Source organism: Cyprinodon variegatus, unplaced genomic scaffold (assembly GCF_000732505.1).
Source record: "Cyprinodon variegatus isolate N-32 unplaced genomic scaffold, C_variegatus-1.0 Scaffold231, whole genome shotgun sequence".
Classification (NCBI taxonomy): domain Eukaryota; kingdom Metazoa; phylum Chordata; class Actinopteri; order Cyprinodontiformes; family Cyprinodontidae; genus Cyprinodon; species Cyprinodon variegatus.
Genome location: NW_015150684.1, coordinates 219,722 through 242,402, shown reverse-complemented (window position 1 = coordinate 242,402; position 22,681 = coordinate 219,722). Strand labels below are relative to the sequence as shown.

Genomic DNA, 22,681 nt, shown 5'->3' with positions numbered 1-22,681 from the left:
TAGAGGTACATTTCTCCAGTTTCTGTTTGTAAAATAATATTTCTTTATTCTAAAACTGTTTTTTAGAGATGATTTTTAATTGTTTAAAAAAGGATTATTATGTCCTCAATTTCTTTTGCTGGATGTAAAGCTTCTTACAGAAAACCACCAGCGTGTTTCTTTTTTTTTTTTTTATGACAGGGCAGGCTTCAAGCAGAGCTGGCAGGAAAAGGCTGATGTGCTTCTGCCTACTGAAATGGTTCAGTAATCACCTCAGAGTTAAATTCTGGTCTTGTTGACATTCAGCAAGTTTCCTCCTGCTTTAACAGTCAGTCTGAAGGTGATGGAAGTCAGATCGCCCCCCAAACCTAACACTACGGCTGCCATGGGTGATGAGGAATTGAAAGTTTATGGGTCAAACCCATATATAATAAACTGTCATCTGATTTAGTTTGAAAATACTTCCCCCTAACCTTACTGAAATGAATCAGGAAGTACTCTACCCTCCTCCATGTGAAGGCTAAGGAGGAAACGGGAGGAGCCCTGCTTCATGCTCCTCTAATGGATGTTTACACAACTCGCCATCAGCCAGCAGACCCCAGAAACGATATCCCAGAGCTCTCTGCCCCCCTCCCGCTGATCCCCTGAAATACTCATCATACACTTTTGCTTGCTAACTTTCCCTTGCTACGGTTAACTCTTGGTTTCAGTCTTGAGTTTCTATTGTGATTCACTGCTGGCTTTTTCCTAGCCGACCCTCACCCTGGTCGGCTCTCCCCCGAAACGCTCCTCCCTCCCCTGCCAGCAACAGCCTTAACTGTTTGGCTTCATGTCAAAGCAGAGGCCTTTTGTGGCTCTGTCACAAATCTGCCAGGAAAAACAGAAACCATCTGTTCGGGCCTGGGCCTGAGAGCGGATGAGGGTGTAAACACTGGAGTTTAGCCCTCCGCCCTGCACACTGGACCACCTAGACCAACACTCCTACCAGCAATTAGGCTGCAGCCTAAATTAATTTAAAAGTTCTTCAGGATGCGACTTAACCCATTATAACCAGCCGAAACGGGTTTCTGCTAAACGCAATTCATTTTCATTCTAGTTTTCAAACATACACATACATATATATATATAACAAGCTAATTTTAATTAATTACAAAACTGTTTATGTTTACTTCCTGATAAAGACAAATATTTGATTTGAAAAAAAAAAAAAAAAATATATATATATATATATATATATATTGATAATTCCAGCTCACTGAAGACATCTAAGTTCCTTTTCTCCTTCGGATATCTGTAATGGTAGCTGCTTTTAATGTAGCACATGGCTAATTAGCATATCATTACATCGGCGCATTACTGAAGCTGTTTCAGAGCCACTGCGCCTAGACTCATTATCAGGTTAACAGAGTCGGTTAAATCTGGTCCAACTGGTAGAGACAGAAACTCAACAGTGTCTAATTACAAAAAACAATGCTTCATTCAGTGGTTTTCATTTTGTAAATTGTACTTTAAAAGTATTTATCTAACATTAACCAGTCAAGGTTGTAGTATGAAGATAATCTGCTCCCACAGACTTGGATTTTAAAGAAAGCTCTAGATATATGAACCCTAATACAGAAAATGTGTTAAAAGATATATTATTAATAGGTATGAGCGGATTTGTAGTAAACCTGCACAGAAAAACAGTCTTTAAACAATATTAAAAACACTCTTTAGAGTGGAAGGTGTTTGGAAACTATGCCTCTCAATCAGAGAGAGAGTGAGAACCTCAACAAGTAACAGGAAGGCCAAACCGAATATGGCAAACTTGCTCTGTTTAAGGAAAGTGATGCATTTACGATGTTACTTCAATTTTGCAACGCCTGATTTTGATCAAATGTTTCAGCACATGTTCTTGTACTTGAAATCTATTTCACAGTCGCATAATGTATGTGTAGTTGCCTGCTTTAAGTGGAAGCCCTGAGTGTCGTGATAGGAGGGGTAAGCCTTTTGCTTGTCGGATAATCCAGCAGCAGAAAGCTCCTGCAGATGGAAGCAGTCTAAAAGGCCTTTTAATGCTGAGCTTATGTTGTCACTATCTCATGTCCTACAGAGCAGCAACAGCAAGGTCTGTGTCGCCATGCAGCGATTTAGTAGACTCAGAGGTAATTATTAAGCAAAAGCCAGGACCTGTCGAGATTTCTGTCATATAAGTTATTTTTTACTAGATTCCTATGAGCAGTTTTGGAAGTAGTTTGTGGAGTTTTTAGCTTTTCTGGTATCTATTGAAAAAAAAAAAAAAGAAACACATTTCACTTTTAAACCTCTTACTGGCAGCCCAAACGTCCAATAGAGGGGTAGAAACAGAAGGTAATGAAAGTTAAAGTGCTGCTGGGGGCCTACGGCAGCATGACAAAGTGCCTTTGATAGAGAAAAGTACACAGTCGGGTGAGAGACACGACTGATGTGGCTTCAGAGGGCCTAAATTTGACATGCAGGCAGGCTGAGAGGTAATCTGTCTGTCTCCCTTTGACACTAATTTACAGCGCAAAGCTTCCCTCAGCCGCAGTAATGCCGTGTTCATCTTAGGCTGCTTTTATCTCACATATTGTAGAACTCTGCTGCTCGTTGAAACTGTTATGTTTCCCAAACAATCCCTCCTTTGTTTACAGTGACTCACTGAAAACGAGCTGCACAGAAAGGATCATCTTTCTCGCTTTTATTCCATTTAAATTTCCTTCTCATCTAATCAGTTGCTTAAATTCAGGAAGACTTTATTAATCTGCCTGCTCTGTTGTTTGGTTTATTTACATCCGGTAGCAGCTAATCACTGCACCTGTTAATTCTCTTTGAAAAGTCTGAGTTAATGTTTTCATTGTGCTTGCCCTGATATAATAGTACTTGACACAGTGTAAGTGATGGAGAGGCAGGGTGACCTTTCCTCTTGTCTGCCAAGCTGGTTCTGAAGCAGTGTGTTTGTCAGCCTGCAGCGAGGCACTGCTGAGAACAGTCATTAGGCACAGAGCAAAGCCAGCGCTCAGCACCGCTCGACACTTTTGATCTGCACATTTCAATTAGATCTCACATCAGGACGCCTGCCTTCCCTCAGTTAGCACCTGTGGCCTGCCTTTCCAGCTGGCCTCGGCCAGGTTGGAGGAGGAGGAGCTCAGGAAGCGGAACAACATGAACCGTTACCGACTGAAATAAACGGACAAACTGAAGGAAAGAGAGCAGCTTTTAGGAGTTCCCATTAGCTTCCTGTTAGATTGTAGTTAGAGAAATTGATTTATCAAAATATTCGGGAGGTTTCCTCACAGGTTAGTGTAGATTTTAATTATGAACACTGAAACTAGAGAGACAAACATTTCTGTATCCAGACCTTATTCCCCACCTGACTTTCCTGAAAGTTCAATCTATGTTTCTATCCATCTATTATTCATCTATACATACCTCAGTTTGTTTATCTACTCTTTATTCCATTTGAATATTCATCCATCCATCTGTGATTTTTCCAAGTTACAAATTTATAGTGATGCCACTATATAAAGATTACTATACTAAATTTGTCCTCAAGCAGTATGAACGGTACAGAGAACCAGTCTGGAAAGGATCTGGACTTTGTTGAAGCTGTGAAGGAAACCATGGAAGCTCCTTCATTTCCTCTGAAACAGGAGCAGGTCTCTGAACTCCGACACACTCAGTAAATGCTCCCAGCCCTGCTTTGCCTGATCATTTGGGAGTCCTTACTGTTTTCTGGTAGATATGAATTTCCTCTAAGAACCACATGAAGGGAAATCTTATTAAGTGGCCTAAATCCCACTGAGTTGAGCATTATCTACCAATCAGAGTAGCAATTCAGGAAGAAACAAGCTTAGTCTTTAATGTTGAATCTAAATGACTTGTTGGAGTAAAAAAAAAAAAAGCTTTCTCATGTTTTTTGCAGCCATCGGCAACCGGCCTCAAGCAGACTCCTTTTTATGATAAGAAATGAAAGCTTCTGCAGCCCCTTTGTTTCCTTTAGTTCAACTCTATTCTTTTGAACAGCTTGCTTTCCGTCTGTTAGATTTCTTACAGCAGCTTATAAACATTTGTTTTCATCCTATCTTTTTTTGTTCCCCACTCTTATTTGTTTTTAGCTCATTTTACAGGCGCTGCTATTGCCGAAAAGTCGTTAATGCCTTTTAGAGAGCAATGGGCTGACTAATTTATGTCAGGTTTTGCAGCTGAAGCGGAGAAGGAAAACAGTCAATAGCTATTAAACCCAGGGAGCTTTGTCGAACAGCAGTTTAACAGACCCCCGCCTGTAGATGGCTGCCCTCTGGGCTTTAAAGATTACAGGTGACTTACTGCTCACCAAACAATCCCATAACATGACTTCATGAATATGTCATCCAGACACTAGATGACTACTAACTAGTGAGAGTTTGTTGTTGAGTTTCACCCTTCAAAGCTCTCATCAGCACCTTTCAAAGCTTGTGTGTCATTGCTATATTGGAAACCAGATGGTAATTGTGCTTTTTGATCCATGGTTGCGTGTGTAAATGTTTCATTTTGGGTATTGATTTCTTGGCGGCCCTTTTGTGCTTGGATTTGTCCACCCGGCTTGCTGGCAAATGCACCCCACCGAATGTTTGATTAAAGTTCAATTGACTCTTCCAGCGAAGGGGCGAGCAGCCATTTCACTCCCTATTTGTAGCGCCAAAGCGCTGCCTGACACGTTCTTTTGTTCCCATTCAACCTCCTGCCACCCAGGCAGCCACCAAAGCACTGATCCTAATATCCCACATTCAGAGAGCCTCCTTGCTTAATCCTGGGACAGACAGGGCTGCAGCACAAACACGCCTCAGGCACCTACAAATCCCGACATGGACTGACCTGCACTGCGGCCTTTCACTCTCAAACTCTGTTCCAAAAATGTTTTTGGTCGTCACACTTATTGAAACCCAAACAAAATGACTCTATGAGAATAAATCTGCCGTTCTGTTTCAGGGAGAGTTGATCACCTTCTACTACTACTGGAAGAAGACGCCAGAGGCCGCCAGCTGCCGAGCTCACAGAAGACACCGCCGCCAGCCTGTTTTCCGCCGCATCAAGACACGAACCGCCTCAACTCCTGTCAACACCCCCTCACGCCCGCCCTCAAGCGAGTTCTGTACGTAAACACACTCAACCTTATTAGGCCCATTGCTAAAGTATTCAAACCCATTTGCAGCATTATCACAAACAATCGCGTGAGGATTTTCTGCAACAGACCAAAACACAGGAAGTCAGCCTTGTACTGTTCTAATGTTCTACAGTTTCAGAGGCTGTAGGCTTATAGTTGGTATGTTGCATAATCCCACTGTGAAATGCACAAAGGCATTGTGGGTGAATACTTTAGCAGCTGCATGTGGCCGATGAATATATAACCTGGTTTATACGATGTAAAAACTGTGATATATTGTGTTTCTTCCAGTGGACCTGAGCTCTGCCAGCGAAGATGACTTTGACAGCGAAGACAGTGAACAGGAGCTGAAGGGCTACGCCTGCCGACACTGCTTCACTACCAGTAAGCAAGCCGCTTCTGCACACGCTTCGTCATTCGGTGTCGCTTTGCTATTCCTGGTGTGTGCTGGGATCTGTTTGATCCCCCCCCAACATGGAGCTGTGTGACAGATGGGCATCAGAGGATGTCAGGACTAATTTGATCAAATCAGACATGAGCCCACAGCTCGTTCACTCTCCCCACCTCATTATCCTTGTCTCTTTTTTTCCACACAGCTGGCTCCCACAACCAGGCTGCCAGCTGAACAGTCTAAGGTTGCCACCACAAGGGTGGCTAATACGTTTGGCTTCACCTTGTGAACACAGAGTGATAAATCACTGACAATTTAGGTGTAGGGTATAGCGCTGGAAATGTAAAGTTAGAAGTTGGCTGAGGATCTTCTTTGTATTCTGCGGTTGTCGGTTTATTGCAGTGTGTTGCTTATTGCCTGTGAGAGTGTCGTATTTCTCAACTGTGAATGGCTTTCCTCAGCCTCCAAGGACTGGCACCACGGGGGCCGGGAGAACATCCTGCTGTGCACCGACTGCCGCATCCACTTCAAGAAGTACGGGGAGCTGCCACCCATCGAGAAGCCCGTGGACCCGCCGCCATTTATGTTCAAACCCGTCAAAGAGGAAGAGGATGGACTCGGCGGGAAGCATAGCATGAGGACTCGACGGAACCGAGGCTCGGTGCGCAAACACTATCTCTTCACAATCACCCATCTATTTTCACCTTTAGGAAACGAATCTTCCAGACATCCCAGGAGAAATAAACAGTGAGACTACTGTGTCTGCTGTCACGAAATAAATAGCACAGGAATAACATTTTCTTTTATTCGGGGTTCTAAGGCAGTCTAGAAATGGAAAGTTGAAGTATTTCCAGGTCTGGAGAAGTATTTAAAAAGAAAGTAGAAAATATATGGATATTCAAATTTATTTTGTCATCTTTTGTCTAACTATTGAGATTTCCATTAATTCTTAGATTCCTTTAACATCCATCTATTATAGGTTTCCAAAAAGCCCAAAATGTCAAAGTCAAGATTACCACACAAAAAAAAAAAAACAAATTAACAAAAAACTGCTTTCTTTTTAATAAACTAAGCATGTAATATTGTAATGATTTCAGTTTTTTTTTTTTTTTTGTAAGAAAAATTTTACGTTTAAATCAATGAAGACCCAGTAAAGGGGACCAGTGTGAAATGCTAGAAATATTTTTGGGTATCTGTAAGAACAAAATCACAATCTGCTTTTAAGTAGAGGTCACTCGACCCTGGAGCTCACTTTGACCACCCCTAAACCATTCCATCATAAATGCATCCATCTGTTCTATTGGTTTCTAGACAAATTAGTTTTTTCAAATATGTGACGTCCACATGGAGGTTAATGTGAGCATTGGTCTCCACTTTGATAACAGATGTCAACGCTACGTAGTGGTCGTAAGAAGCAGACAGTCAGTCCCGATGGCCGAGCCTCGCCTACCAACGAGGACCTGCGCTCCAGTGGGCGAACCTCGCCGAGCGCAGCGAGCACTGACAGCACCGACAGCAAGACAGACTCCATGAAGAAGCCAAGCAAGGTAAACATAGACCCATTCCAAAACATTAGATCTCTATCCCAGTCATGTGCTGTGCTCTCTAATGGCTCTGCTGCTTCACAGAAGATTAAAGATGAAGCTCCTTCACCTATAAAGAGTGCCAAACGGCAGAGAGAGAAGGGAGCTTTAGACTCAGAGGACCCGGAGAGGGCCAGTGCCAAAAAGTCTAAGACACAGGTGAGTCTGTTTGACATTCGGCAGGTGCTGTATTTAACTCAGAGGTCAGGTTGTTGTGAGCTTCATCTCTTCTCCTCTGATGTCTCCCAGGAGCTCACCCGGCCAGACTCGCCATCAGAATGTGATGGGGAGGGAGAAGGGGAGGGTGAGAGCTCTGATGGGAGGAGCATCAACGAGGAGCTCAGCAGCGATCCAAAAGACATCGACCAGGACAACCGGAGCTCATCCCCAAGCATCCCGAGCCCCCGCGACAACGAGAGCGACTCGGACTCTTCAGCCCAGCAGCAGCAGCTCCTGCAGAGCCAGCACCCTCCGGTCATCCAGTGCCAACCAGGCACCTCAGCTGCCTCTACAGCACCAGTTCCACCTGCAACCTCAACCCCCTCCCTGCCTCCACAGGTGGCCCCCACTGCTGCTTCCACCTCTCTACCTCCTCAGCCTCTGTCCCAGACCAGCCCCATGTCTCTAATCCAGTCTGGGGCGTCGCTTCACCCTCAGAGGTTACCGTCTCCTCATTCACCTCTGACTCAGACTCAGCCTCCTGGTTCCTCAGCCCCACACCAGTCTCTACCCAGCCCCCATCATGGGCCCATGCCCCCCATGCCACACCCACTACAACCAGGTCCTCCTCACATGCCTCATCCACACGCCATGACCCCTCAGGGATTCCCTGTGGTTCCCTCTCAGGTCCCGACCCCATCTGTCTCTGGTCAATCACAGCAGAGGTCTCACACTCCTCCTCCTCAGTCCCAGCCATCCTCTCAGAGTGGAGGCCAGCCCCCCAGAGAGCAGCCTCTGCCCCCTGCACCCATGGCCATGCCTCACATCAAGCCCCCCCCAACTACCCCCATCCCTCAGATCGCCACCCCACAGTCTCACAAACACCCGCCTCACGTGTCGGCGCCTCCGTTCCCTCAGATGCCTTCAAACTTGCCTCCACCTCCCGCCCTGAAGCCCCTCAGCTCTTTATCCACGCATCATCCTCCGTCAGCACACCCCCCTCCCCTCCAGCTCATGTCTCAGCAGCAGCTCCAGCCTCCACCGGCCCAGCCTCCGGTCCTCACCCAGTCCCAGAGCCTTCCCCCTTCGGCCAGCCACCAGCCTCCCCCACCACCTCCCCTCCCACCTCCCGCTGCGGCGTCACATCCCAGCGGGGCACCGCCACAGCCACCTTTCTCCTCACATCCTTTCAGCACAGTTCTACCTCCAAGCGGCGCCCCACCCTCCTCGTCCAACTCTATGCCTAGCTTACAGACGCCGTCGTCGTCTTCATCCGCCCCGTCCTCTTCCATCTCCATGCCACTCCCCGCCTCGGTCAGCTGCGCTCCCCCCGCCCAGGTGGTGCCGCCTGTCCATATCAAAGAGGAGCCTCCAGATGAGGTGGAAGAGCCTGAGAGCCCGCCTCCCCCACAGAGGAGCCCCTCCCCGGAGCCCACCATTGTCAATACGCCTAGTCACGCCAGCCAGTCAGCACGGTACGTCTGGAAACATGGCAGCATGTTGTTTTATACACTGACAACAAAAAAGTAGAAAAAGGCCAGTATGACGTGAAAGTCTATATACATATAGTTCTAGGTATGAATTGGTGAGGGAGGGATAATTTTCCCATAGTTCCAAAAATTCTACAAACTATAGCTGCTCTGGGCTTCCAATCGAATGTGAAGCCTCAGCGAGTATCACAGCAGGACCACAGGGGACTGCCGGGAGGCCAGAACGATTCAAATCCCATTCATGCTCTGCGTGTCTACCAGATATTAAACTGGTTGAAGTTTAACTGCCCTTGATTTCTAAAGCTGACCTAGATCTGTGACCCAAATCCTTGAACTGATGGAGAGCGGCAGGAACGTCCTGATGATGGAAAGTAGAGAGGAGATTGAGGGAAATATGGGTTAATCTTAACTGCTGTCAGCACTGCAATATTCAATTGAAGCAATCGCGTGTTTAGTTAATACTGTGCCGCTCTTATAGAAGCTACTGATGTTTTTACAGGTTTGCTTTGCACCCAAAAAAAAATGCTGGCTGTGTTTTTTCAGCTCTGATGCAGAGAATGGAGCGCGGTCAGCAGAATGGCCATCCAAGGCCACAATTAGCCCTGAGGTGGCTGATAGTTTAGAATTACAGAGGATGGAGCTGAGGGAGATTAATTACAGCGAGACATCAGCGAACCCAGGCATCTGAAAATGACTATCTGTGGTTACCTTGTGCTTAAAGGACTCGAGGACTGCCAATGAATAGCAATGAGGATTTTAACTCAGAGTCAGCGTAGCAGCAGAAGTGGCTGTAGAGGGAGTTTTTTCATTTCTGAATAATGAGCCCCTGTAATATACGTCAGGGCTGTTAAATGAAGATGTAGTTTCCTTGCTTTAATGATTGTAGTCCTCATGTCTAACCTAAAAATGTTCTGTGTTTTTGCCGCAGGTTCTACAAGTACCTGGACCGGGGTTATAACTCGTGCGCTCGGACAGATTATTACTTCACTCCACTGGCTTCGTCTAAGTTGGCCAAAAAGAGAGAAGAAGCTCTGGAGAAAGCGAAGCGGGAAGCGGAGCAGAAAGCCAGGGAAGAGAAGGAGCGGGAAAGGGAGAAGGAAAAGGAACGAGAAAGAGAGCGTGAGCGAGAGAAGGAGGTGGAGCGTGCAGCGGTCAGTACCTCCTTCCTTCGCATTTCCTTGGTTTTTCTACAGTTTGATAAAGTTAAGTTTTATCTCTTTGTCTTCACAGAAAGCTTCCAGTTCTGCTCATGAAAGTAGAATGGGGGAGCCCCCCATGGCCGGCCCCGCTCACATGCGTCCCCCATTCGACGGCCCCCCAACTACAATCGCAGCGGTGCCTCCTTACATCGGCCCCGACACACCCGCCCTGCGCACCCTCAGCGAGTACGCCAGACCCCACGTCATGTCCCCCACCAACAGAAATCACCCGTTCTTCGTCTCCCTGAACCCCGCAGACCCGCTGCTGGCCTACCACATGCCCAGCCTTTACAACGCCGACCCGGCCATGCGGGAGCGGGAGCTACGAGAGCGAGAAATGCGGGAGAGGGAGATAAGGGAGCGGGAGCTTAGGGAAAGGATGAAACCGGGCTTCGAAGTCAAACCTCCAGAAATGGACTCGCTCCATCCTTCAACAAATCCAATGGAGCACTTCGCCCGGCACGGGGCCCTCACCTTACCTCCCATGGCCGGCCCTCACCCCTTTGCCTCCTTCCACCCTGGCCTGAACCCATTGGAGCGCGAGCGGCTAGCCCTGCCGGGGCCCCAGCTACGGCCGGACATGACTTACCCAGAAAGGCTGGCTGCAGAGCGGCTCCACGCTGAGAGGATGGCCACGGTGGCCAACGACCCCATCGCCCGACTGCAGATGTTCAACGTCACGCCGCACCACCACCAGCACTCACACATCCACTCCCATCTCCACCTCCACCAGCAAGATCCGCTCCACCAAGGTAAATGAAAGCCCTGCTTATATCCAACAATGTTCCTGTGATGTTTTTGTATCAAGAAAGCTTCATAACATTAATAGTTAACATGCTTTGATAGTTAAACTCAAAGATTTTTTATTTTTCATAAGATCAGAACTGTTAGAGATACAAGATTTGTTCAAGTTAGTAATAACTTAAAGTGTGTTAGATTGCTTCTGTCTTTAAAAACATTAATTTGCTCAGTTTGTGTTCAGCCATACATTTACACGGCCTTGCAAAAGTATAATAGACTGCTCAAACCTTTTTGACATTATAACCACTCGCTTTGTAAAAAAAATAATACAAATAGTACATTACTAAGTCAGAAAAGCTTTATTGACAAGTAGTTTTTACATATAAAATTAGCTAAGAAGCATTTTCTGTACAATAAACAATAGTGGAAGAAAAACATTTATTGTTCTGATATCACTAAGTAAAGTCTAATTAAATTGATTAATACTGTTTTGAAAATCATTCAGATGTTTGTTAGAACATTGGAGAACAAACAGCATCATAAAGACCAGAGAACAAAGCTGGATTAGTTTAGAAATAAAAATCCCAAGCTTTGAACCAGCTTACTGAGCCCTGGCTGTCCACCTGGTCTGGATGAGCTGCAGAGATCCACTGATCTGTCAATCAGTCATGAACTTCATAAATCTGGCCAGATCATGCACACCACCTTGTTTGATTTAAAAGCACGTCTCCACAGCACCATCATCAAAAAAGGCAGATCTTTAAAATCTATGTAGACAAACCTTCAGACAGAGCTGCATTCCATCAGTCAACTTTCCTGCTCTAGATAGTTGCATTGATTTCTACAGACGTCCAACCTTTACACACAGCAGTTTGCAGAACTGCACAAATATTTCCATCATTTCTTATGCAGCAACAAGATGCATAAATGCATAAAACCACAAATAAAAGTTAGCAGGTTATGTAACAAAGAAAGCCATTAATACTTTTGCAAGGCTTTGAGGATGAAACTAAATGGCATTATGTTCTGTTGTTCTTACTGAAGTTGTTCTGTGAATATCTGTATTACTTCTCTCATCTCCAATAAAAGCTCACTGCAACAAATTTCACAATTTAAATTGAAACTATTAGAAATGAAAGGCTGGTTTAAAAGCCGCCTCATTAAGCAAAAAGGATCTGAATGAAAATCAAAGCGGTCGCAGCAGCGGACCATGAGAGGAGTATTGTTGTATGAGGCCGTGTATCGCTGATGATGCTGTCTGCGATACACTGTCATGTATTGAGTGTACCTTGATCCTAAGACTCTGACACCCAGAAGGTGGTGGTGAATGTCTTGTCTGTCCTCCAGGGTCGGGGGCCCACCCGCTGGCCGTAGATCCCCTGGCAGCCGGACCTCACCTGGCGCGCTTCCCCTACCCGCCCGGCAGCATCCCCAACCCTCTCCTGGGCCAACCGCCGCACGAACACGAGATGCTACGCCACCCGGTCTTCGGTAAGCTCCCTGTCAGCGTCAGGCTGCTGTTAGCGCTTCATCAGACAGAGCTCCGGCACTAAGCACGTGTCCCCCCCTCCCTCTCTCTCCTGCAGGTGCTCCATACCCACGGGACCTACCAGGAGGTCTTCCACCACAGATGTCCGCAGCCCACCAGCTGCAGGCCATGCACGCCCAGTCAGCTGAGCTCCAGAGGCTGGCGATGGAGCAGCAGTGGCTCCATGGGCACCATCACATGCACGGGGGCCCTCTGCCTGGTCAGGAGGACTACTACAGGTCAGGCAAGCACCAAACCACCATCCTGTAATCTCCGTCACCTTCAGTTTTCCTCTTTTTAAAGCCTGTTTTCCATTTCAGCCGGCTGAAGAAGGAAAGCGACAAGCAGTTGTAAACAACCTGAGGGAGGCGGCGACTGACGAGTGCAGGACACAGGAAGTTGTCACAGCAGCAGCAGTCTTGGAGGCTCTTCATGGACACCTCCAGTCTTGAAGAGGGCCAAGCAGATCTTCTGATTTCCTCCATTTTCTGTTCCTGTCCAGGACCTTTTTTTTATTTTTATTTTATTTCCTTCTTAAGACATTGACTTTCTTTGGTATATAACCAATAGTGACGACATCCTCAAGACTCCTGCATGACAAGCTTCCCTGATGTTTTGTAGGTGCTAGAACAGACACTGTGCTTATCAAGAAGAAAAAAAGAATAAAAACATAAAGACCTGTCAGACCATTTATGGAAAAATAACAAGTGCTATCTTAAATTCAACGTTTATTTTAATACATTGTTGGAAGTTTTTCATAATTTTAAGAAAAGCTACAGCATGGCGTTTTTCAGTCTGTAAATAGTATATATAAACATATAATTATAATTATTATTATTATTACTAGGTGTGGACTCCAAGTCGTTTCAGCCTCCAATATAACTTGTTTTGAAGCATTATCCCTTGTTTCAGAGGGGAGCACCATGGCATTAAAAGAGCAGTTTCTGAGAGTTGCGGTTCGGTTGTGACCTCACTGTGTTAGATTTAGTCCCACATACGCTTGTTGTATGTAAACCATACCCCCCCCTTCATGCCCTCCACATCCACCCATCCATCAGCTGTGACGGTTGTCAGATTCGGCGTGTCGAGTTACTGATCTGAAACACTTGAAGAGGCAGAAGATTAAAAAAAGGAGAACTTTGCACTGAGTGTCTGGAGCTCTGTTAAAATGCTTTTTATCCCTTTTTTTGTATTTAAAGAGGAGGAACGGGACACCCTTGCTGTCTGTCGGGTTTTTAAACATTGGTTTTATTTTTGATTTTTAAAGATATGGACACATTTTAGGTCAAATTAGAGGCAGTTTCTCCATTTTTGACTCGGTCTTTAAACCTTAAAGGTCCTCATGTCAGTCTTTAGTTTCAAAGCACCTGCTACACATTTAATATCAGGAAACCACTTAATAGGACCTGTGAGGCCAAATGAAATCAAAAAGTGTTCATGATGTACAAATAATACAAAACCTCACCATCTGCTGGATGTCTGCCGACCACCAGGTGGTGAAGGTATGACCATCATTTTAATTGTATTTGTTTACCATCATATCGCTTGTTTTTATGTATTTTGTTGAGACACAACCAGCTTCCTGGAGGTTTGGGAGTGTTGTGGTTGTGTGACACCAACTGTTACATGTCATAATAATGCACAAGCCCATGTTTTTTATTTGTTCTGCCTTTTTATTTCTCCCATGCACTAAGACTGTTTGTCATGGACATGTAGAAAATAAAACTGTGGCTTGTTCTTATTTTCATTGGAAGCCGTTGAAGAAACTTTATCTGCATTAAAAACGACCGCATTTTCCCATGGAGCACTATTTTTCATCAAAAGGCCTGCAAAAGTTAAAAGTAACAAAAGATAATGAAACACGGACAACCGCCTGTCACTCCATCTCCCCTTTCCTTACCGTGTTCCATCTCTCTACTCATCTCCCTCATCCTTTTATTCCCTCTTCTTTGTGTCTCCGAAGCCTTTGATGTTAAGTGTTGTCAATGGTTTAGCTTCTTGTTTCAAAGCGGCAATAGCAGAATGTAAATTCTGACTGCTAAGATTTATATATATACTGGTATCTTGAAGCTTATTGTATATATGAGTAGTCGCCATGGGATGACACAATGTAAAACAAAAAGTAGAAATAATAAGAAAAATTGTGAGTCCTGTGTTCTCTCCATTTGAGTATTTTGTAATTTTTTTGAAAAATTTGTGGAATTAAAATAAACGAATGAGTTACACCACAGATAACGACTCCATCTATCCTGTCTATTGGACATAAAGAGCCTCCTAGGTTTTGCATTTTGTCACACACCCTAGTATTTTTATAGATTTTAATTTGATAAAACATGAGCAGCTATAAATGAATCGGGGGATTTTGACATTTTCTACAAAACTTAAAGGTGAGTTTTGGATTCAGGCCCTTACTCTGCCAGGTTGGTATTTTAGAACAACCTTTTGTTTCTTCTATTCTTAGGGATGCCTAACCTTGTTTTATATGTTTATAGACTTAAAGGTTTTTATTTTTTCTCTTTAATTGACCATGATGGAGCTCCTCTTTGAACAATGATTCCTCCACTGATGTACAGTCATGTTTGGTCAGCTCTAACGCCAAACTCTTTTGTTTATGTTCAATTTCTGCTGGAAGGAGAACCACCACCAAAACATTTACGTCTTCAGTAGCTTCTACCCAGGTTTCCAGCAGTAATGCCCTGTATTTATCTTTATCCATCTTCCTATCAACAAACAGGAAGTAAATGTTTCCCCACAACATCATGCTGCCACCGCCATGTTCAGCTGTACATGAAGGTTTGAACATAAATCCATGATTTTTCATCTTGCTAGTGCCATGGGCGGCTCTAGACGGGCCAACTGGTCCTGGCCCCTGTATTGTGTGACCAATAGGTCTCTTGGATCCATTAAGAAAAATATTCCAGTTTGTTTCTTTAGTAAACTAATTCTGATTTGATTAAATCTGGTAATTAACATTTGAAATAATTGAAAAATATGTTATATTGCTAAGTTACCAATGTACATTAAAATAATAGTCTAAGGAAAAGCTTTATTTTATCTTTTAGTACAGATTTATTTAGCAACTAATAATTTCATTTTCTTTTTTTCCATGATGAGGGAGGTTTAGTTTAGGTAAATAAAATGAATATTTTTAAACAGAAAATGCTCATTTTTTAATTGGAACATCAATGTTTATTAAATTAAACATGGAAATTTCTCTTCATTCAGTGATGAGACTCAAATGGCTTTTTGGTTCTGTGGCTCTGGTAATATATATTGAAGGATAAACTATTGGTCCGTTTTTTTTTTTTTTTTTTCCGTCATGGTTTTCTGTGCTCCCATGAAAACACACAAATGAATAGTGAGCGCTTTCCTCATCTTTCAAACACATCATGAATCTTTAAACAACTCAAGTCCCGATTCTCTGGCATGAATATCAGCTTTAAGGAAACCCTGACTACAGTGGCGATCTCCTGAACTGGGTTTTATTTGTGGGCATTTCAGTAAAAGGGACTTGACACAAACACACCATGCTTAAAAAAAATCTATGCATTTCCCTTTGCTTTAGAACTAGTTATTAATATAGAAGACACAAATTTGCTGCATTACATTGAACAGAAAAAGAGCAAAGTGGTATGATGACTCCTGAATGCACTCCGTAGCATATTTTAAACCTTTTTTTTTAGATTAAATAGGTCACATTACTTTGAAAAGGAGGCCTCTATTTTCTTGTTTGATATATTTGCTAAGTGATTCTTAAAGCAAAGGGACTCCTTCTTTCCCCTCTCTTGGAATAACAACCTTTTGTTCTGATTTGTTTGTTTCTTTGCAGCCTTCTATTTTCCCTGCTTCACAAGCAGAGCTGTGAGAGATCATCTCAGCAGCAGGTTGTGAATCCCTGAGCCGAATATTGCTTTGCTGCGCTTTAAAAACATCAAAGCCGGGCTAAGCCACGAGGAACACCTACTCGGGCTGAGATGCTTCGCTATCAGCCGGGCGGGGCTGTCATTTCATCTTATGTGTGGGGAGTGATAGACCTGCAATCTGGGATGGTGTGCTGCAGTGATGGCTGTCATTTTGAGAAGGAGCTATTATTCCACTGCTGCTTCTCTGAAATGATGACCTGTCCTGGTGGGAAACGAAAAATAACAAAATTGAGCATCCTTGCAGGTTTTTATCCTGCCGATGTGGTGTGACTGTAGGCTTTGTGTGAGGAGCTGCAGCTTGTTGCCGCCTGCTTACTTTACCTCCCCAATAAAACAACAAGACGTCAGAGTCCTCCAAATCCGGCTGCTTGAATAATTCATCCCCTCCTCCTTCACGCCAGCGATGGAGCGACTGTGACTTGTGTCAGCTCAAATCCTGCTCATAATACTGTGTGTACCCCTCAGGCAGGCACACAGGGATTCATGGCCTTAAAAAAAACTCATCTCTCTCTGTCTGAATAGCAATATGTCTTGTGCTGTTACAGTGTCTGCAGCAGCAGGTCTCAGACCACAGAGCCTCCTGTCTTTTCTCTCGCTCCACTGGGCCTGGCTGCTGCAGAGCTTGATGCACGGTGGCAGAAAGGAGCCTGTGCTTTTAGTGCGTTCACTCGGAAGGAGCTGGGCTCCAGCAGGTTCTTGTTTATCTCTAAATAAAGCCGTATGCGGATATAAAAGAAAACCTGCTCCGCTTCCTGAATAGCCCCCTCTAAGTGAGGCGCCAGCATGATTTATATGTCAGTTACTGGAATAAAACCTGCTCATTCACATCTGGGCCAACATTCAGGCATTTTACAAACCAGGCAACCTGTATTTATGTAAAAACTCCACTCGATTAAATGGAGCACAGCTGTCACAATTTGATGCATGTGATTAAAGTAATTAAACGCTTCAAAGATGCAAATGAGCCAAAAATGCATTCATGTGATTTATTTCAAACGAGCTCAATCTCCACGTTTCTGCAGCCTGAATATTTATATCTGTCAAAATGGCCTCAGGTTTTCTTTTTTATTGTTTTTATTTTTTCAGAGAAAGGTCACAGCAACATTTTAAGTGCGAAACATTAAAATCCCTGCTACATCTGGGAGCACAGCTTCCATCAGGGTTAGATTACTGACCCCTGACCTCCTCTCTACGTGCTCTAATCACCACTTCCTCCTCCTCTAACGGGGCCTGTAAAGCTGCTTCCTTCCTCTGCTTCAACACTCGTTTTTGCAACCAAAACACAGAGAGGAAAACTTCCATGACATAAAGAAAACCATTTATTTTCATGTGTAGTCCTAAAAAGATTTAAAATGTATAATATGTTGTCTTTTAACTAGTTTGGCATGTGCATAACTATCAGAACGTTTGTTCCCTTTTTGGATACTTCTGTTTTTTTGCTCCTTTTTTTAATGTTTCAGTTCATCAAAGAAATGTTAACATTAGTTTAAATTAGCAATTTGCTGCAATTCCTCCTGAACAAATTTGTAGAGACAGTAGAAAGAAGCAGGTCTCTGAACAGAAGCAAGCCTTCTGCTGTGATTCAAAAAGCTTTCAGCTACTGCTCATAATCACTTTACACATAGTTATACAACATTTACAGAACAGTAACAATGAACGTTTAGACTCAAACCAAACAAAAACATTTGTGTTTATGTAACTTGAATATGATGGGATCTATCATGACTTTAAATACACTCAGAGAAGCTAGAGTTACAGCTCTAACTGCAGAATCGATTAAAAGTGTTCCTCCTCTTTTTATTACACTTGGTCATTCATAAAATCCTTAGCCTGTGGTCTGTATTCCTACAGAATTGACATTGAAAAAAACATAAATAAGGTGCCATCACTTTAGATATAACCTTGTACATCAATACATGCCAAGAGTAAAGTCAGTGTACATGCAAATATGGCAATTTTATTTTGGTGTATAGCATAAAGGCTCCAATCATCCATCCATCCATCCGTTTTCTTACACGCTTATCCCAAGTGGGGTTGCGAGGGGTGCTGGTGCCTATCTCCAGCTGTCTACGGGCGAGGTACACCCTGGACATTTCGCCAGTCCATCGCAGGGCAACACGGAGACAAAAAAAACATTTACTCACACACACAAGGGGACTTTAAAGAAGCCAATTAACCTAACAGTCATGTTTTTGTACTGTGGGAGGAAGACAGAGTACCCGGAGAGAACACACACATGCTCATGGAGAACATGCAAACTCCATGCAGAAAGAACCTTCTTGCTGCAAGGCAGCAGTGCAACCCACTGCGTCACTGAGCAGCCTAGGCACCAATCAAATAATGCAAAATTTTAATGGAAATTAAGCCAAGGTGGAAATGTATCATGGGTTGCCATAAGTGCTGGACAAAATGGGCTGGCACTAAGGAAAGAGGAAGGAAGAGAAAGGAAAATGCTTCCCATCAATAGTTCAGTTAGCATAGGGAGCTTCTGATGTTCTTATTGCCATATCTGAACTACAGTATCCCAGAATCGTTTGCATAACAGGAGGTATATGCACAGCCAACGTCTTGAAGTTTCAACAGTATGCAGCATTTATGTAACTTCTGTTTTTGTAGTGCGTTTCTGGAAGGCTGTATTCCCAAATTGATCACCATCATTCATATGCATTTCTATCACATAGTGACGTCCATAAGGCAGCACGGCAGTCCGGAGTTCATTTCCTTGCCCTGGATAGTAGTTTTACTGTTGACACCTCCAAAGGTGAAGAAACAGCAGCTTACATGAGGAGCTGAGGAGCCACAGTTATAAGTTAGGGCTTCACAGTGTGTGATAGACCTCATAGTATCATGACGATATACACAATCCAGACGAGTATATCATAGAGAGGCTTTCATGTATAGTACATCATTAATAATCAGCAGAAAGGCTGACTCCACATTCTTGGATGAAATAAACTTGACAAACAGGGACTTTTCCCACACAGAGCAGAATTTTGGCTGGAACTCCCCCTCCCCACCATTAAACATGAAGCACATCATAACAGCTGGACGAGGCTTTGACATCCCAGATTTCATGAGTACAAAACATTCAGGCTTACACAGTTCTGCATTTATACTCATTGGAAGAAAAGGTTATTATTTTTAGCAGATTTTCCCCTGCAATATCCCCACTGATGTCCCTGTCCCGTTTAAGTAAGACAACTATGCCAACAGTTTCAGCGTCATAATATCAGACATTGTCATTTTTCTTCACAGGATTAAGGTTCGCTGTGCAGTGTGTACTGGGCCTCACATCTTTGTGCTTTTGTGACTGAGAAACTTTACAGGCTCTAAAAGCAGAGCATCCCTCTGTTAAAAGAAAAAAAAGATGTGATATTTATACAGAGGCATAGCCAGAAAATCCTAATAGGGGTGGCCAGTCAATAACCAATGTACATTGAGGGGTGGCCGAACGGCACCAGAACCTCAGGGTCAATCTACACCGTTCAAACAGGAATGAGCACAACATCCATATTTTCTAACTAAAGACAAACTATACTTTCCTGCAGCCTTTGTTAACAAATAGACCCATATATTTAAACATCTACGCTGTGTAAATAAAATGTATAGTGGACAAAATTCTTTCAGGTTTGAGTTCTGGGGCAAACATATTTTACATTGTCATTACCTACCTTTATCAATAATAATTCTGCAAAAAAAATGATATTTAAATCTAATATCCACATTTAATGAATTTTTATGTTGTTTTTAAAGTAGTTATTTATATTTGATTTCACTGAAGACTCCTGGATGACTTGCAGAGGCACATTATTTCATCTTTACCCCAAATAATTCAAAATCTAGTTCTGAAAAGAGCATGAATTCTGTATCTATCATCTTTATTGTTTATATATTGATGTGCATAATTAACCACATGGTTTCTGTTGTCATTAGTTGTTAATATATGAAAAATTTAAATGTTTAATAAGTTTTTAACATTCCTCTTTAGAGTATTACTGCTGCCACTATCTGTATTAGAGGGAAAAAATAGTACCGGTAGTGGCAACAGGGGTGGCCAATGATTGGCTAAGGATGGCCATGGCCACCCCTGGCCACCCATCTAGCTCCGCCCCTGTATTTATGGTGTTATGTTGTTTATTATTTATAGCTAACTGGAACTGACTGCTTCCTCCAACTAAAACTGCTTCAGCTGACCTGCTCTGAGTGATAAGGGGAGCTCCCCCTTTTTTGCAGTTTTGATAAAGTGAGGGGTTAATTTGAGGGAGCTTTGTCTCCGAGTATAGTAACCTTGGGTTAAAGATAAAGAATCATTTAACCTTTTGCATGCTGAGAACTGTATCTTTGTTTTTGTTCTTTACATTCTCCCTTACTTACTTTTTCACCCTGACAAAGGAAGTCAATCAGCCTTTCCAGAATTTAGGCACCCAAATGATATTTCAACTTAAGCACAAAAAGCAGGATTCTTTATTTGTTTGATATATGAATTTGTTTTTCAGTGCCTTATCACTGTTTTTCCTACTGTCTCTTTTTTAAGTTAAAATTGCATCCATGTGGACTTTAATGGATGTCTGAAAGGAATCAGCTGCACTAGATTGGAAAAAAAAAACTGAATCCAAATGTACACCACATTTAAAAAAAAGGTGTATAATTTCCTTTCAGTTATGAATGCCGGCGTGTTTTGCTCAATGTAATAAATCTGAAATTGTGGTTTTAACAGGACAAAATGTGGAAAAAGTTCCTGTGGTTTAATACTTCACTAAGGCATCGTCTCTTTTAGCAGCTTTTCTGCAGCTGCTCTCAGATTACAAATTCACATCATGATTTCATAAAGCTGGGTCCACTCAGATCTCTGGCAAAAACATGAAGGAAGTTTTGTTTTCCAGCTTTGGAACATTTTAAAGGTTTGAATCTGTTCTTCCATCCTGACGAATCTGTGGATCCGGTATCCCTGCATACCTCCACATGACATCCAGCGCCTCATGTTGGGATCTGGCCCTCTGAAATGCTCCTTCTTAGCATGTCTGAGAGTCCGTTTATCTGTTTGTGTTGCTGCATGCTGCGAGCTTCAGGCTCCTGCACCTCTAAACGATATCTGCACTCACATTCCTGTCATAGCTGATCTGGATTTCCCCCTTCTCTGCACCAGCGGATCAACCCGGCGCAGCAACTGGCACGACCGGTGCATTCCTCAGCCTTTCCCAGTGCACACACATCAACAACCTCAGGAGACCTCTGCTGTCGCTCACCACAACCCTCACACACCCAGCTTCTCCTGCACACACTCCTTCCTCATCTCTGCCTCTTTGTCCTGAGTTGTATTTCACAGGAGTTTGGAGTCAGATGAACTCTTTGTCCAATAAAGCGTGCCAGGTTTGGGTCCTTGTTGGCAGAGGAGAGACAATGCAAAGCTCGCTCCCCAGACATCCTGGCTCCTCTTTAATGAGTTGTCATAAAGCATTGAGCTGGCAGTCTTAAGGTTTGCTCAGTCAGACCCGGGTCCTGCCTAACTGTCCTCATTCCCTTCTCCTATGCTGCCGTGTCTGTGCATTGTCAGAGTCCCTCAGACCTGACACTTCAACTTTTTCAGAGTGCAGCATTTCAATTTTACCATGCAGCCAGTGGAAAATCTGGAAAAATAAGGGTCTACAAAAGAAACAAACAAAAAAAAACATCCTATGCTGTCATCTTAAAATATTGGGACAGAGGAGGAAAATTGGTTCTTTTGGCAGCAGTCTTTGTCATGGATTTATTTTTTTAGGGGAAAATAAGACTCCAGGCTGAGTTCTGATTTACTTCCCCTCTTCCTAATAGGCAGAGAAACCCAGGAACAGTCTGCCTGCTGCCATGTGGCTAACCCAAACCCCTGTAATGTGCAGTCATGTGGCTCTCATAACCCTGTCCAACTCAAAAACAGATTTGTTTAACTCCAGCTCTTGCAAACATTTTTGTTGTTTTTTTTTATTCCCAGGGAGCACAGTGCCTGATAAAAGTCTAACTGCTTAATATATGACCAGGGACAAAGTACAGGAAAACATTAAACTGAAACAAATATAAAGTTTACCCAGATTCTGGCCTTGTGACTAATTTCCATCTGCAGTCCATGTGGAAGTCAGCATTATTTGTAGGAGTTATATAGAGAATACAAGATCAAACCAACAAGAAACGGTTCATAACATTTATCGCAGTATTTTTTTTCCCTTTTTTAAATATTTCCATGCAATCTAGAATAAATAAATCTGGAATGACCTCACTCTTTCACTAGAGGTTCTACATGTACCTCTTCACATCATAGATTACCTTACCCTATCACTAGAGGTTCTAGATCTACCTCTTCACATCATAGATGACCTCACCCTATCACTAGAGGTTCTAGATCTACCTCTTCACATCATAGATGACCTCAACCTATCACTAGAGGTTCTAGATCTACCTCTTCACATCATAGATGACCTCACCCTATCACTAGAGGTTCTAGATCTACCTCTTCACATCATAGATGACCTCACCCTATCACTAGAGGTTCTAGATCTACCTCTTCACCCCAT

General features: G+C 43.3%; 1 protein-coding gene across 6 annotated transcripts in view; it reads left to right on the top strand.

Annotated features, from left to right (window-relative positions):
• The window catches only part of rere (arginine-glutamic acid dipeptide (RE) repeats), a 159,471-nt gene extending 145,037 nt beyond the window's left edge, over positions 1-14,434 (top strand). For 3 of the 6 annotated variants that reach the window (XM_015381312.1, XM_015381311.1, XM_015381316.1), the window contains 11 exons: positions 4,948-5,110; positions 5,414-5,506; positions 5,975-6,174; positions 6,899-7,060; positions 7,142-7,255; positions 7,346-8,730; positions 9,674-9,896; positions 9,976-10,696; positions 12,003-12,176; positions 12,272-12,452; positions 12,534-14,434. In XM_015381312.1, the coding sequence (XP_015236798.1) occupies positions 4,948-5,110; positions 5,414-5,506; positions 5,975-6,174; positions 6,899-7,060; positions 7,142-7,255; positions 7,346-8,730; positions 9,674-9,896; positions 9,976-10,696; positions 12,003-12,176; positions 12,272-12,452; positions 12,534-12,567 (3,450 nt within the window). In that variant the 3' untranslated portion in view covers positions 12,568-14,434. The remainder of the gene's footprint in view (positions 1-4,947; positions 5,111-5,413; positions 5,507-5,974; positions 6,175-6,898; positions 7,061-7,141; positions 7,256-7,345; positions 8,731-9,673; positions 9,897-9,975; positions 10,697-12,002; positions 12,177-12,271; positions 12,453-12,533) is intronic. The other 3 variants (XM_015381314.1, XM_015381317.1, XM_015381313.1) reach the window with 2 other exon arrangements.
• Positions 14,435-22,681: the final 8,247 nt, after the last annotated feature.